The 15,172-nt window shown below is 39.3% G+C and overlaps 1 protein-coding gene across 5 annotated transcripts in view; it reads right to left on the reverse strand.

Annotated features, from left to right (window-relative positions):
* The window catches only part of ZNF827 (zinc finger protein 827), a 106,007-nt gene that overhangs the window by 34,272 nt on the left and 56,563 nt on the right, over positions 1-15,172 (reverse strand). For all 5 annotated transcript variants that reach the window (XR_007889331.1, XM_051617609.1, XM_051617610.1 and 2 more), the window contains exons 6-8: positions 6,961-7,209; positions 6,221-6,278; positions 1,731-1,834 (exon numbers count right to left, since the gene is read on the reverse strand). Coding sequence is in view for 4 of the 5 variants with exons in the window: in XM_051617609.1 (XP_051473569.1) it covers positions 1,731-1,834; positions 6,221-6,278; positions 6,961-7,209 (411 nt within the window). In the remaining variant the exon portion in view is untranslated. The remainder of the gene's footprint in view (positions 1-1,730; positions 1,835-6,220; positions 6,279-6,960; positions 7,210-15,172) is intronic.

Here is a 15,172-nt window from a genome sequence, read left to right on the forward strand (position 1 = left end):
GGAATATCATATTTGTAATTGATTAAAAATCTAAATCATATTCCTGGTGCTACTATGAAGTTGCACTTCAGGTCCAACAATTTATTATGAAGCTGAGAAAAATCAACATATTTGGAATTATAGGATTGTTCCAAAAATAAAAAATGAAGCATAAACTGGCATTTTTGATTCTCAGTATGTAAGCTGTTGTTACAAATGAGTGTCTTACAGTTCCAGAGCAATATGTATTATAATACACAGACCTATCAAGGTAATCCTTCTGTTCCATGAGGCAGAACATGGGGCAGCATAAACATACAAAACCCATTTCCTCAGAAACCATTCTAAAACTGTAGGACGTCCTAACAAACTAGATACTTTACATTTTTTAAGCAAAAGATTAAACATGTCACCAAAACTCATCCCCAGTTTTAGTGGCCTCCCTTAAAATGAAGTCTTACAGAGAATTACAATTCTTATACATTTATCTTGGTATGATGTAAGAGTATTGCTGCCAGAGGCCATGTCCTCTGAGGTATTGAGCACTGCCTGAGGAGTCTGAGAGTTCTCATCTTTCATCTGGGTATATGAATATTCCATGTTATGCCAAGGTCAAAAGCCAGGATTGAAGTGCTAACCTGGTTTGCATTTTAATACTTAAAAGCACCACATCTTATCTGGTTCTCCTCACCTGGAGTTACAAAATCCACTACTTCCTTGCAAGTGTGGCTGAGGCTTGCCTGAAGACCCTTGTCCTCATGGTACAAGTTTTTGTCTTCTTCCTGCTATGCATATTTACCCTTAGACAACATCTAGCTCTTTTAACCTCATCTGCCACTTCACAAGCTGTCAAATGACTATACAAGCATTAAAAAAAAAATGAAGGGTCTGTTAAGTTGTAAATTAAATGACAGTCTATAGCTGAACATTAGCAGTAATGTGCCCAAAACTTTATTGATTGCTCAGAAAAGGTGAATAACCTCCCTATGCTGGCTGTGTAATTACTGACTTTTATAACCCAAGAGCTATTAATTTAAGAACAGATAGCAGTGAACTAGCAAATGAGTTATTTTCCAACAGGACGGTAAAGGCACATACCAAGTTTTTGCATGTGTTCAGTACCACTCTGATTAGTAGTGTTACATATCTATGTTTTTCATTTTAATGCAGAATATAACCCAAGCTGTATCTGGACATGAAATGTCTGTCATCTAGTTTAGAAGATCAGTGGGAATGTACCCACACATACTGACGCCTTTCAGCATGCTTTAAGAAATCCACATCCAAAAAGGTTTTACTGTTAAAGCCAGGAAAATCATATTGCCAAGATCAGCACTCTGCTACATATACTGCAAACATTTCATTTGTACTCTGAGAGATGGAGATGGAAATGGCCAGTAACAGAGGAATAGCAGACAGGAATCTGACATCAGTCAAGTTCCTTAACATATGGGACACACACACACAACCCCTCTCCCCCCAGTTAATACTGCTGAGTTTAATCTGTTACAGATTCTTGTACACTTCATGGAAATAGTAGTTTAAAGACTATGAATACAAATGCTTCAGCAATATTTAACCTTGTTTCCCTTTTTCTTCTTAATAACAAGCACTTACCATGATAGTGAGATAGCTGCCTTTTGACAAAGCAAACTACATTTTAAGAGTGTTGCTTAGGTGGTGGAGTTTACATTAATAAACTTTTAAAAATATATATTATCTGGAAGTAATCAAAGAAAAGGGTTTCTGACCTGCTGCAGATGTCCTTCCATGAAGAGCAGTTTCATTAGGCAGGAGATCTTTTGAGTTGGAAGTGAATGGTGATTGTCTAAATGTGTCTTCAGAAAAGAAAGGGCTATAGGAAAAAATAAGACACCGGTTTATAAACAAAACAGCAGTTGACAGAGTAGTAAATATGATTTTTGACTCTAACATCTCAATATTATAACAAATACCATCTTGTTTCACCCTGTTTCATTTACAGAATTCATGCTGAAAGACATGCAGACCTTGAGGCAAGGTGTGGAGAAGAGGCATGCTTTGGTAAAACTGAAGTCCTCCCAGAATGCTTTTAACTACATTACGGCATCTCAGATTTGCTGGATCATGGTACAGTATGGATCATTAAAATTAATGCTTCAAAAATTTGTTTTCTACTGTCCAAAATATGTATTCTACTGTCGTATCTGGAGAGGACAATCAGGAAAGGTGGAAAATATTATTATTTAGTAATCTGAGGTATACAGTAATTATTTTTAAAACAAAACTTTTCAAATTTTAGGTTAAGATGTGGATCTCTTTTGACATTCATTCCATGAATGAAATTAACTCCACAAATTTGATTTTTAAAAAAGGAAACAATTCATATATGCTAACTGAAGGTTTAGTACCCGGAGTATTAAGTGGAAAAATTATCAGCTTCTTGACTCCAAAAAACATACCATGCTTTGGTTTTAATTAACAGGCAATAAGAAGTCAATTTCAATAGTGAACTGCCAATTCTGTCAAAGTATTGTGTTTTCTGCTCAGTTAATGATCCTAACAAAAACAAGAATTCCTTACCTACAGTACCACCATCAGTGAGAGGGACATTAAAAATTCAGAATGGACAGTCTTTCTTGGAAAACTGCTTTCTAAGTCAGTGTGTACCATCTGCATGCAAACTATTCATTTCTTCTAAGCAGAATGAAAATTGAATTTGATCTCTCTCATATTAAGAATCCTTAACAGACTAGTGTACAGTAGGTGTTTTAAAGGTGCAAGACAGGAGACCAGCTCATTTCTGGAACCTGTTCTTACTCAATAATAAAATTCAGGATCCTTTTCAGGATAAAGAAAGTAGTATGAGGTCTTATGAACTGGTGCACAGCAGGTAATCCAGACCAGGGAAGTAATTGCCAGCAGCAACAAACAAGTTAACCCTACCAGTCCAGATACCCAAGGCGTAAACCTAAACAACAGCACTTGCAAAAGTTTTACTTCGTACAGTTTTTCTGCAGAGTGTTTCCCACTGAGTCACTTGTATTCTTAGTCAGATCTCTTTTGCCTTTAGGAAACTTGATGATAATTAACTGAGTTGATAATTTAATGCTCTTGGCAATCACTTTATTTACTTTCTTATTACGTTTTTTGGGCATTATTCATTTTGTGCTGTTCCATATGTAACAGTTAATAGGATATTTTGGGTATTTCTACTGAAGTTTGAACATAACCATCAACACAGTTAACATTAGGTTGTGCTGAAGGGTGCGGCATGAACATGCACCAGAACTGAGCAGTTCAGTGTATGGATAAAACTCAAGGAAGCAAACGATCACATTAGAGCAAAACAGCTCTAGCCCACATGTGCAAAACTTTTTCCAAGACTCCCACTCCCACTCCAGGATGACATAATATAAACCAGACTGATGTTGTATAAAAATATGGCATCATTTATTGCAATGTTCCTCTTACTGGCTTAACAATGATTTGAAAGAAAAACACCAATAAAAAAGTTTTATTACGGTTGTAACTCTTCAACATCTTTTAATCCACTCAAGTTTCCATGTCGGCCTGCCTGCTTGTCCCTTAGATTCAGCCACTGGGACACTGGTCATTGCTGGTTCTAAGCCAAACGGATGGTGCAGAGTTTATCTATTTCAGGCTAGGCCACATATCATGAGCAGGCTGCTGCTGAAGACTGCATTGTCCCGTGTCTCCAGGATTTCCCTCTCTGCCATCAGCCTCTGGTGAATTACAGAACCATCCTTGGATACCTCTTTTCTGCCTTCCTCTAGAATGGCAGCTGAGTCTCTTCAGTGTTGGCCTTATTATTATTTTTATTTCAGCAGATGTGTCTTCCAATTCCCAGTGCAAACTATGGAGGGAGGAGCTTCTGCTTCTTAGTAAGAAGCTACGTAAGTTCTTCTCAGTCACTGTGCAAAGCCCCTTCTGATGAAGGATTTTTTTTTTCTGGCTGCATATTTCCAGTTTATGGCTACACAGTTTTCTCGATGAAAGAAACTTATCTTGGCATCTTACGCTGGTGTACTCACTTCCAGATCACTTGCTTCTCCATTTTCAGTCTTCACATCACAGATGGCAGGCTCTACCATCTCAGTCACTGAACTGTGAGGAATCCTTGCCAGTTTCAGCTGCTTGAGCAAAGTCATATGGGAGTATGTGCTTGCAAAGTCCAGGAATACTCACAGGAGGAACAGCAACAGGCAGGCAAACAGTTAGAAATGTTAATATGGAATAAGACAGCAAAAAATGCCTTTGTACCCCAACTTGCTGGGTTTTGCTGATTTAAGGCTCTCACCAATCACACAGCTTAAGCTCTCTGCTGCCCAGCTACTCAGAGGTGGACAACACTGACCTCACCTTGGCTCTTGGCATCTTTCAGCAAACTTCACATAACCACTGTGATTCAAATGCCTTTCTGTCATTACTCCAGATGTAGGTTGGTGAGCCAAACTGCAACACCACACGTTTTCTTAAAGCAGTCTGTTTCTAAGAAGGCATCATACCCTTGGCAGAGACTTCCAGCTGTTTGTTTTGTTTTGGGTAGGGCTTTTTAGCAAGGTCTTTCAAGTCAATCTGTTTGAACTGCAGGATTTAGCAGACTGACTCATTTCCCCTTAAGAAGCTCTTCTCATTCATGTCTTCTTCTGCTGATAGACAGGTAAGATAAGAACCCAGAAGAATTGAATCAGGCACTCAATACTTCATGCCCTGATGGGTAGCAGCCATTATCAGGACTTCTCTGTTAAACTGTTTGACAACAGTCACCTGTGCTATCCTCTTAAAACTTGACAACCAGAAGAAGGGGAAGTCATCTTTGAACTGTCCTCAACCTTTTCAATTTGAATTACCTTTGGCAGATCCAAAAGTAGCTCTGGATTCTCACACCAGTCCTGCCAATGACATCATGAGACACTGAAATCTATTTTCAACTATTTGCCACCCCCTCCCTGCAATGCACACTGGATGGTTAATGAGTAGTTGGACAATATGTGCATTTATCTCCATATGTATCTCTCAGGCTTATGCTTTTTAAGTAGTCATGACTATGCAGGCTGCATATCCTACACGTTCCCAAACTATTAAATACGGGAAGCATTCACAGTAACCAGAAATTCAAAGCTTAATTGCCTTTGAACTTGTAACATTAGAAAGTTCCTGATGTCCATTTACTGAGCTAGTCAGCTTATAAAAAATAAATTATTTATTACAGTTTAAATGAATGAATGGGAGTGGCCTAGGACATTAAGAATGACATATTTTAAAGATATTTTCTTCTGCAACAGAAATGCGTTTTAATTTCTGACTGAAAAAAGTTGTTTTAGTTAGCAGGCACTGAACATACTGGGAACCTCTGCAGAAGAGGCTGCAGATTCGCAGACCTTGCTCTGTCTTTGTAGGAACTCTCTGTGACTTCAGTGTGCTGTTTCCAACCCATCTTCACTGAATAGGGAATTTTCAGGTAGGAACCAAACGTACCCTTGCCAATTCCTGCCATATTCCTCACGATGGGCTCCCAAGTTTTTATCAATTCTAGCTACCACTTATTATATAAAAGTTTTGAATTTTCTCAGGGACACCTCACTTAGCTGCTGTCATATATGTAAACAACTCGTGGGCTTCTTAACAGCCACAATACTGTAAAGTGCATATTAAACAGCACACACTATAATTGGAGCATGTTTTTAATTCTTGGATAATTTCATTTATTGCATTCATGTAACTGTAGTCTTTAACCTATATTTTATTAGCATTGTCTTGCAATCTGACTTCAAAAAATTAATCTCTAGAATGCGTTGAGATGATGGAAATACTAAACTGAAATTTTATTAAAGAAATCCAAGTTTGACAGAAGATGGATTCAAAATCACCTCTGCTAACATTGGTGCATGTCTTAAAATCCAGTTTTCAGCCTGTTCTTCCCTCAAGCACTGCATGTACTATGCATTTTCTTTTAAGTTTCAGGTGTTGTAGAAAAAAAATAGAAAAAAATTTTCTTCAAATGATGTGTGCATACTTGATCAGATAAGAATGCCCATTTTGACCCAAAGGCCTTTTATCTCACGAACTATAAGCAATCAGATCTATAGGTGTAATTTTTCAGATATAGGTTACATTACCATTAAAATATGTTACATTTGTAATATCAGGTCACATTTGCAGGACATAGACACATTTGAGTTCACAAGGCAAAATGAAGCAATGCCATTTACACTATAGCTCTGCAGACTGTACTTACCTGGCTGTAGTTCTGATGGTGTTGTCTTTATTGTGGTTGTGCTCTTTGCTCACCTTTTCTGCAGAGGAACATACATGTTTTTTTGTGATTAGCATGTATCATATTTTCCCTATCAGGTTTTATTCAGCAGAACTCTTCTAGTGATTTCTGATAACATAATCCAGAGTAATTTAGGGTAAATGGCTACACCACTCTTAGACCATGGGCATAACTTTTACTTAAACACCCAACAAATGTTTTCAGCTTCAGTGTTAGTACTCCATGCAAAGTGTACAATACAAGCATTCATTAAACACAGTGCTGATATCATTGCCTTTATGTAGTAACTGAGGTTCACCTTCTTTGTCAAGAGAAATGGACAGTGCAGCCCCAGGAGCACTGCAAGTAGCAGCCATTTATGCCAGTAACTGCCATCTATAGGTCCCCCTATACCCTAAGGCCTGGATCAACGAGTTGTAACAAATTACTTAGTTTTCAAAAATACAGGAGCTGAACTCTGGCTTTTCCAATTCAGTTCAAATATTGTGAACCTAACCTGACTGTCACAGTTCTCTAAAGCATATGCTAACTATGGGGGACATTTGGCAAAGCTTTTGTGTTCCAAACATGAGGGCAGAAGGGCTCTAACCCTTATTATTTTTCAGCCTTAGCAATCTCACACTTTCATAGCACCTTAGTGGTTATACACAATCTCTTCATGTTCTTTAAATTCAACTGTCAACTATTTCCACTGCTTTTACCTGATAACTGGAAGAGCAGCTCAGATGCCATCTTCACTGATATGTCTTGGCTGAATAGATTTCTTTCTGGGAGCACACGGCCTTCTGGTGCCTTCTGTATGTGTTCATTAATGTCTTGCCCTAATAAAGTGCTGTAGCCAACATTTTGGCTGGGCTGGCTGGGTGACACTGAAGCCTGCGAATCATGAATGTCAACTTCCATTGGTTCTTCCTTTATCTTTACCATCTGGGTTTCCTTGTAACTCTCAGCTGCAAATTTGTATTTAAAAAATAAATAAATATAAACAACCAGCACAATTATTTAATTAGGCTACAATTTTTCAGAGTACTCAAAGCAGGAATCACTATTACGAAGTTATAATTTGTATACCGTATCACTGCAAATGGTAAGGGAAGCAAGCAGCTGACTGCACAGTATTCTTCTGGGGGTTATAAACAGAAGCAATCTCTTGAAAATAATTTTTCAAACTGGAGAGCAGGAAACAGCTGCATATTTGTAAACATGAGTTATATCACTTCCTATGAATACTGGGTGATCACAGACCAGCTAGTGAAGCTTTGTTTTCATTTATTAAATAAAGTTGCATCTACACACCAGCTCTCCAAAGGTGGGCATTGAAAACTCTAAATTACTCTTTATCAGCAGAAGTAGCAGCACAGACAGTCGGAAGAATTGGTATGGTGGTTGTAGTGGAGGAGAAAACCTCATCTGCTCCTCTTCTGCTCTTTTCCACTTCTATGGAAAATTCTAGGCAACTATGTGAAGAACCTGTTTGTCATATCTGCATATGCTTTCAAAATGACAGGAGTATTCTGGGATCCATGTTTTTCTAAAGTCTGATTTTGTAACAAGCATAGATATTCCATCATACATTACCAATAATCTTAATGATCAGTTTCCTAAGCCCATATCCTTCCCTTCTTGCCTTACTCTCAGGTGCCCTAGTTCTAGCAAACAAAATTATAGTCTAGAAGCCAATTTGTAGTTCACTTTCTATACTTGAGATTCCCCAGGTGTTGCTGAATGCTCTGGTTTGGCTGCAAGGTAAGTGACAATTTTCTTCAGAATAAAAGGCCTGAAATCTCAAAATTGAGGCTCCAAGGTAATTTGCCTACCACACCCCAAGTACCTATACAGCCCTCTTGATTCAGACTTTCTGATGTGAAAAGAGAAGTTGAAGACTGGTAGAATTTATTCTCAATTTAGATGATTTCCTGAAAGAACACTGGTATAATGACTGCTCAACTGCTGACTGGATGCTGATCAGACACTCTGGGAACATGCAGCCTAAGACATGCAATATGCTTGGGACAATCAAGAAAATAAATAAATCCATGAATACAGTTAAATAGAAGAAGGGCCATCCAGCTAATCATAGAATCACAGAATGGTTTGGATTGGAAGACACGTAAAAGATCATCTAGATCTAACACTCCTGCATTGGCAGAGACACCTCCCACTAGATCAAGTTGATCAGGGCCTTATCCAACCTGGCCTTGAACACTTCGAGGGATGGGGCTTCCACAGCTTCCCTGGGCAACCTGTTCCAATGTTTTATCAGTCTCATAGTGAAGAGTTTCCTTCTAATGTCTAATCTAAATCTCCCCTGTTCAAGTTTTAATCCATTACACCTCGTCCTCTCACTACAAGCCCTTGTAAAAAGTCCCTTCCCAGCTTTCCTGGAGCCCCTTCGGGTACTAGAAGGCCACTATAAGGTCTCCCTGGAGTCTTCTCCTATCCAGGCTGAACAACCCCAACTCTTTCATCAGCCTGTCTTCACAGAAGAGGTGCTCCAGCCCTCTGATCATCTTTGTCATCCTCCTCTGGACTTGCTCCAACAGCTCCATGTCCTTCTTATGCTGGGGGCTCCAGAAGTGGACACTGAACTTCAGGTGGGATCTCACGAGAGCAGAGTAGAGGGAGAGAATCACCTCCCTTGACCTGCTGTCCACATTCAAACAAACAAACAAAAAATGTACATGGTATTTATTAATTTGGCCTAAACCTGTAAATGTACTTCTGGTATTAACGAAGATCCTGAAAACTTCAAGGAAAACCTGCTTCTGTTTACTCATTATTAGCATATGCCCTGAATTGTCACCTATGTAGCCTCCACAGCTGGAGTTAAGAGAAACTGTGGGTTTTAATTGCTCAGATCTCTTGAACCAAAGGGGGAAAAGTCAATTCTAGCAGCCAGCAAAAGAGGCCATGATAGAGGGTAGGAACAGGCACACTGCAGCACACAGAGCCAGAGAAGCAGAGAGCCTAGATGCTGAGTGGATTAAGCCCTGGGAGAGAGGTCTGGCCCTTGTCCAGAATGGGGATCTGATATATGATCATAGGCTGGCATGTTAACTGGTGCAGACAGGAGCTGGCCATCCTGCTAGCATCAGGTCACTGATGCTAACACACTGCACAGGGAGTTCCTCACACGGAAGTTTCCTTGTCATCTGTCAAATTTTAATACTTTGAAAGCTCTGATATTAAAAAAAAAAATAATAAATGAATAGCTGTTTGTAAGAAAAAGCCCAAACGCAAACAGAATTTTCTATTAGCTTTGGGTCAGAGAGAAGAAAGGGGGCAGCGGGAGAAGGAATCCACTAACTTCACTTGATAAATTAATCTGTTGCTGTTCTCTCTGTTTTTCCTTTCCTCTCAAACTCACCTATGATTGTGTCAGCTTGACATTCCAAGAGTGAATGTTTCAAACACCCCAGGCCTTTTCTTTTCAATTACCCAATATTACAACAAATCTCAGAGGCACCAAAATTTGGTTTGGTCATCCCTGATAGCACCCACGAGCTAGCCAACTGGTTGATGTCATCTTGTAATCTCTAACTAAAGATGAACTGAACCCCTTTAACATGAAGACATATGCTTTCCACCTATAATTAAACTGATGTGTGTCACCAAGTCCTTTCCATTCCCCTGGTTCCTGTTGTTCTTAAGTGGAGAAAAAGTGGCTTTGCTGTCTACAAGTCTTTAAAAAAAAATTATATAAAAAAAAAAATTGAAACCAGGAGATAAAAGCCACTTGGATATGTTCCAGGAGTGATTTACATGAGTGCTTTCATTCTTTTCTTATGACATTTCTTGACCTTTAAAAGAAATGTATAAATATTGATAAAAATCTTTACCATCTACAATCCATACAGATACTCTCAACTGAAGACAAGTTAGAAATATCATATAATGACTTTTTGTCCTGTTAAGCAGATTTATCTTTTATTATTTTTTAATTTAAAGTTTCCATGAGCCTCTTATAATAAAAGCACAGAACATTGCATCTGTGTTGAAAAGTGTAAAAATAGCATGCTGTGCATTAAAAGTGACCACAGAACAGCATGGAATGAATCAGGTAACACTGTCAATCAAAAGCTCAGGTAACTCTATAAACAAATGAGTTCTTAGACGTCTAACAGACCGAGCTGCACCCAGCTGCCAAATTTAGGTGCAGAGTCAAGATGACCTTTGCTGCTCCCTCTGCTTTTAAAATATTCCTTCTATTTATGTTCCTGCCCCACACAGCTTAACTCCCTGTCCTGCAAATGCTTTTGAGTCAGACAAACCGATATGACCCTGACTAAGGCAAGAGTCAAGCAATACCAATGACCTTCTCTCCCTCACAATCAGACAGCAAAGTGCCCTAACTAAATATATATATATTTGATCATTTCCTTTGCCCTTTATCTTCCCAGCTGCATCCTTTTGATCTGACAGAATATCCCTACCAAATGTGAATTCTGTCATACTCTGATTCTCAAAAGCAAACACAACACAGAAGACTAGAGGAAGGTCTCTATGATATCTTTACAAGAGCTAATGTAAGGAAAGCACAGTCAGTCTGTCCCATGAGCAGCATACAGCCCCTCTGTGCTAGATCTTGTGCTGGTAGAATACTGTAATTAAGGTTACGCCCATACCCATCTCACCATACAAGCAGTCAAACTAATTTCTTGAGGATTATTTTCCCTTCTGTTCTACAGACAGATCATTTGTGGAGTAAGGTGACACCTCATTTCCTTACAGAGGTATCACACATGGTCCTACCACAGATAAAGTTTTTCAAGTCAAGGCACCAGAAGTACACTAGAAGGTCCCTGATTCAAATAATTAAAATCATGATGGCTTTGGCTTCTTTCCACTTTTACATTTCTTCTTAAGTAGATGGGTTAGGTCAGATAAACTGCAGTGTTTCAGAGCACTTAGTATATGAGAGTAATTTTCTTCATGCCAGTTTCTTATAAAAGTACAGACATCTAATTCCTAGCAAAAATCAGCAGGGGACAAAGACTTAAGTAGCTTTAAAGTATTCAGACTGTGATCTCCTAAACATAGTCTGCTGCTCATTCAAAACTAACCCGGATGGAGCTCAGAACAACAGCACAACAGTGATTGTTGTTAATCTGGCAGAAGATGAACTAAATCCCCTAATAAGTCTTTTTTCTGGTATTAACCTTTGTGATATGGAAACAGATAACAAAATAAGAGAAAATTATTGCATACATCAATGTATTATCATCAAGCCACAGAGATGCTGTTTCTTTACATAGCAGAACAACATTTAACCAACTGATCCATAAAAGTTTCAATGAACTTCATTCTATTCACATCGAGACAATTTTCCACATAAGATATGAAAAATGCAGTACTGGACAAGCTTGTTCCATAAGGAAGTAATTTCTTCCATAGTTTTCAGGTTCTCTGGCCTTCACAAATGCAAGGAATTGCAAAGTAGTGGTACTTGCTAAAAAAACCCCCAACAAGCTCAGGGTACAGCATTCATCCCTAAAGGTCTGGCAGTGTCACCTCGTCAGTAAGATGCCAATGAAATCTAGTCTTAGGCTACACCTCTCCACAGCCTAGGACAGAGATTGCCAAACTTCAGAAAGAGCTTATTCAAGCTACTTCACTCAGAAAGTTGGGACTACCACAATCCAACACAAGTTGTGCACAAGTAAGCAATGTGCCCTTGTAGGAAGAAAGGCCAACCATATTCTAGGCCATATAATCAAATCTGTAGCCATCAGGTGGCAGGAGGAGATTCTCACCCTCTATTCTGCATGGATGAGACTGCATTTAGAGTACTGTGCCCCACTTGGGGCTCCCCAGTAGAGGACAAACACTGACATCCTGGAGAATGTTCAGTGGAAGACTACCAAGATAAGGTAGGGGGCTGCTGCAAGACGTAAGAGAACTGCTAAGAGAACTGTGTTTGCTCAGCCTTAAGGAAACAACACCAAGGGGACATTTTATTGCTGTCAACAAGTCTCAAAGGTATAAAGGGAAGATCAAAGGACCTAGAGTCAGATTTCTCTCAGAAATACACACAGAAGAAAAGCATCACTGTCAGGGTGGTGAAATACTGACACACATTGCTGAGAGAGGTTGGGCTCTTCATCCCTGGACACATTCAAAACCTAATGCGACCCTTAGCAGCCTGGTCTTGTTGGGCTTGCTTTGAGCAAGAGTTTGGATTATATGAACCCTGGAGGTTCCCTCCAAACTAAGTTATTCCATGAATCACTGGCATTAGACCAGCTGCAGGTTTATGTAGCAGAACGTTCAAAACCTCCAAGCAAGGAAAAGCTACAGCAACCTTGTGTTACACTTGTTCTAGTGCTGCACTAGCAATTTTTCCTAATGTTCACTCTGAACCTTCCAAGATGCAGCTGATAGCTGTTGCCAATTTTTTACCATTTGCCACTACTGAGAGGAGTTTGATTACACTGCTCTTCTAAGTTTCCTTCAAGTAATTGCAGGCTGTGAGAAGATCAGCCTTTAGTCTCCCTTTACCAGACTGAACAGGTCCAGTTCCCTCAATGCCTCCTTGTAGGCCTTGAGCCCTAGACCCTTAATCAGTTCTGCTGCCTTCCTCTAGACCATTTACTAATCCTCAACAGCCCTTTTGAACTGGGGAGCCCAAAATTGGTACAGTGTTTCACATGCAGGAACTGGAAAGGTTGAAGAGCATCAGGGAATCTGAGAGAGACAGATTGGTGGAAACAAGGTCTGCCCTCCCTGAAAGAGAAACAGGAACAGCGACCAGAAAAAAAAGAGAAAATAAATAAAGGGGATCCTGTATCCTCCCCACACCAGGCTGAAGACAGGAGCTTAAAGGAAAGGAGTGGGTTGAGGCAAGTCTATACTCAGGATGGCAGGTGAACCTCATTGCCCACCTCGCCTTCCCAAGTACCTCTGTACAACAGATATGAGGCTCTGGATGTGGAAAGCCAGTCCATGGTTGATGGCTCAGCTACAGCAGAAGTGTTGCTAAGGTGAGAAAGACCGACCTTCCGTATTACCATTTCCACAAGGAAGAAAAGACGGATTATAGTTGTAGGTGACTCCCTTCTGAGGGGAACAGAGGGTCCAATATGTTGGACAGAAGCTCCTCTTAGGGATGTCTGCTGCCTTCCTGGGGCTTGGGTTAAGGACAAACTATTCTACGATTCTGTGCAGCACCTGCCTGCTCTAGAGGAGACACACTGAATGTGTTCTTCTAATGTAGCACAGTCTGCTTTTAACTTTATTTGAGATGAAAGTCAAAATCAGGTGCACAGATTTAATAAAAAACACAAGTTATGTAGTAGATATTGCTTTTGCTGATACAATAGCTGTCCAATGACTTTACATTGCTGAAATAAAATAAATCCTTTTTAAAACATTCACGCTTCTTCCCACCATTTTACTCAAAACTTCATCCTGCAACTAAAATTCTAGAGTTGCTCACATTTGCCAAAACGCACATCAGCTTTACAAATCAACTTCATGAACCAACTCAGAAAAGCCTTTCCCATATGTCTCATAAATTGGACTCACGTACTAGTTTTCACAATCGAGCAGACAGGGCTAACTAGTGGGTCAACTTGTACCGACTTCAAAAGCGTTCAGTATGGAGAATCAGGCAGTTTGTTATGCTAATTGTTCTGATTTGCTAGAAATAATCATGCTCTAAACCAGCTTAAATAAAACCTCCGAGGTAGGGAACAGCTGGCAAGCCCTGAAGGTTTTGCTAGAGAGACACAAACAAGTAACATCTGACATTCCCTAGGGCGCCTGTGCTTGATGTTTTATTTTGCTAGTATTTTTTTTCAAACCGCTGTTTTATATAAGACAATATCAATGGGCCTTGAATCAATCTAACAGGATTCTGCATTAAAAAACAACAACCCCAGATAATTAAATGGCTAGTATTTGAAAGTGTAACCTCTGAACAAACATGGTATAGAATTTTGCAACTACAGGCCTAGTTTCACGCAAACGCGAGCCAACAAAAACGAAAAAAAAAGAGCAAATTAAAGCACTAGACTAATTTGGTTTGTGATACTCTGCTGCTGCTCCTTCCTTTTAAGTTGTAGGACTATGGTGCTTACCTGAAAGACTCTACTTGCAGAACACAACCAAACCTTCAAAACAGATCAGGAAGAACTTGATAAAAAACTCTACATGGGCAGTGAACTGCTATTTTACAACAGATTCCGTTCTATGCAAGACACCCACAGTCGCCTGATACTTTGAAAAAAAGTGACATGCCCACTTTCCATAGCTTTGTGGCCACTCCCACCTGGCTGAACATCATTAGGGAACAGCAGTAAAGTGAGGGATTGGGGGTTTGTTTAAATTCCTTAGAGACAAATCCTAGAATATAAAATAATAAAAAAAAAAAAATGCAGAGCACAAAAAAGAAACACAAATTATTCCAAGTTATCTCATATTTTAAATTAACATATGCCAAGATGACCTTGACATGGAAAAAAGGTAAAAGGTGAATTGCAACAACTTTGAGCTATAGTATAGCATCTACTGAACTGCAAGCTGGGCTCTGTTATAAGTTACTTATTTTTCTGTGATTTTTCGTGTTTTGTGGGTTTTATTTTTTTCTTAAGACCTATAGGGGGGAAAAAAGTCTTAGGCTTTGCAGACTTCCATACTTTCCACACTGCTCCTGTGAATGGGCAATATTTTTTTGCATTTTTCCTGGTTTTAGGTTTAAACAGGAACATTGTCATGAAACACAGCAAAACCTGTTAATGTGTAAGACTCCGTTACGAGTTTAGTTTTCTTATGATTATGTTGTTATGCAGATGTCACTAAAAAGTTTATTAAACTGAATGTATATATTAGGGTCTGATGTGAACTTCATGTAGGATGGCATTGGCAGGAAAGGCTCAAAATCTTGAAAAAAAAAATCTGGAACCTGACATGTTG

This window comes from Apus apus, chromosome 4, assembly GCF_020740795.1.
Source record: "Apus apus isolate bApuApu2 chromosome 4, bApuApu2.pri.cur, whole genome shotgun sequence".
NCBI lineage: Eukaryota > Metazoa > Chordata > Aves > Apodiformes > Apodidae > Apus > Apus apus.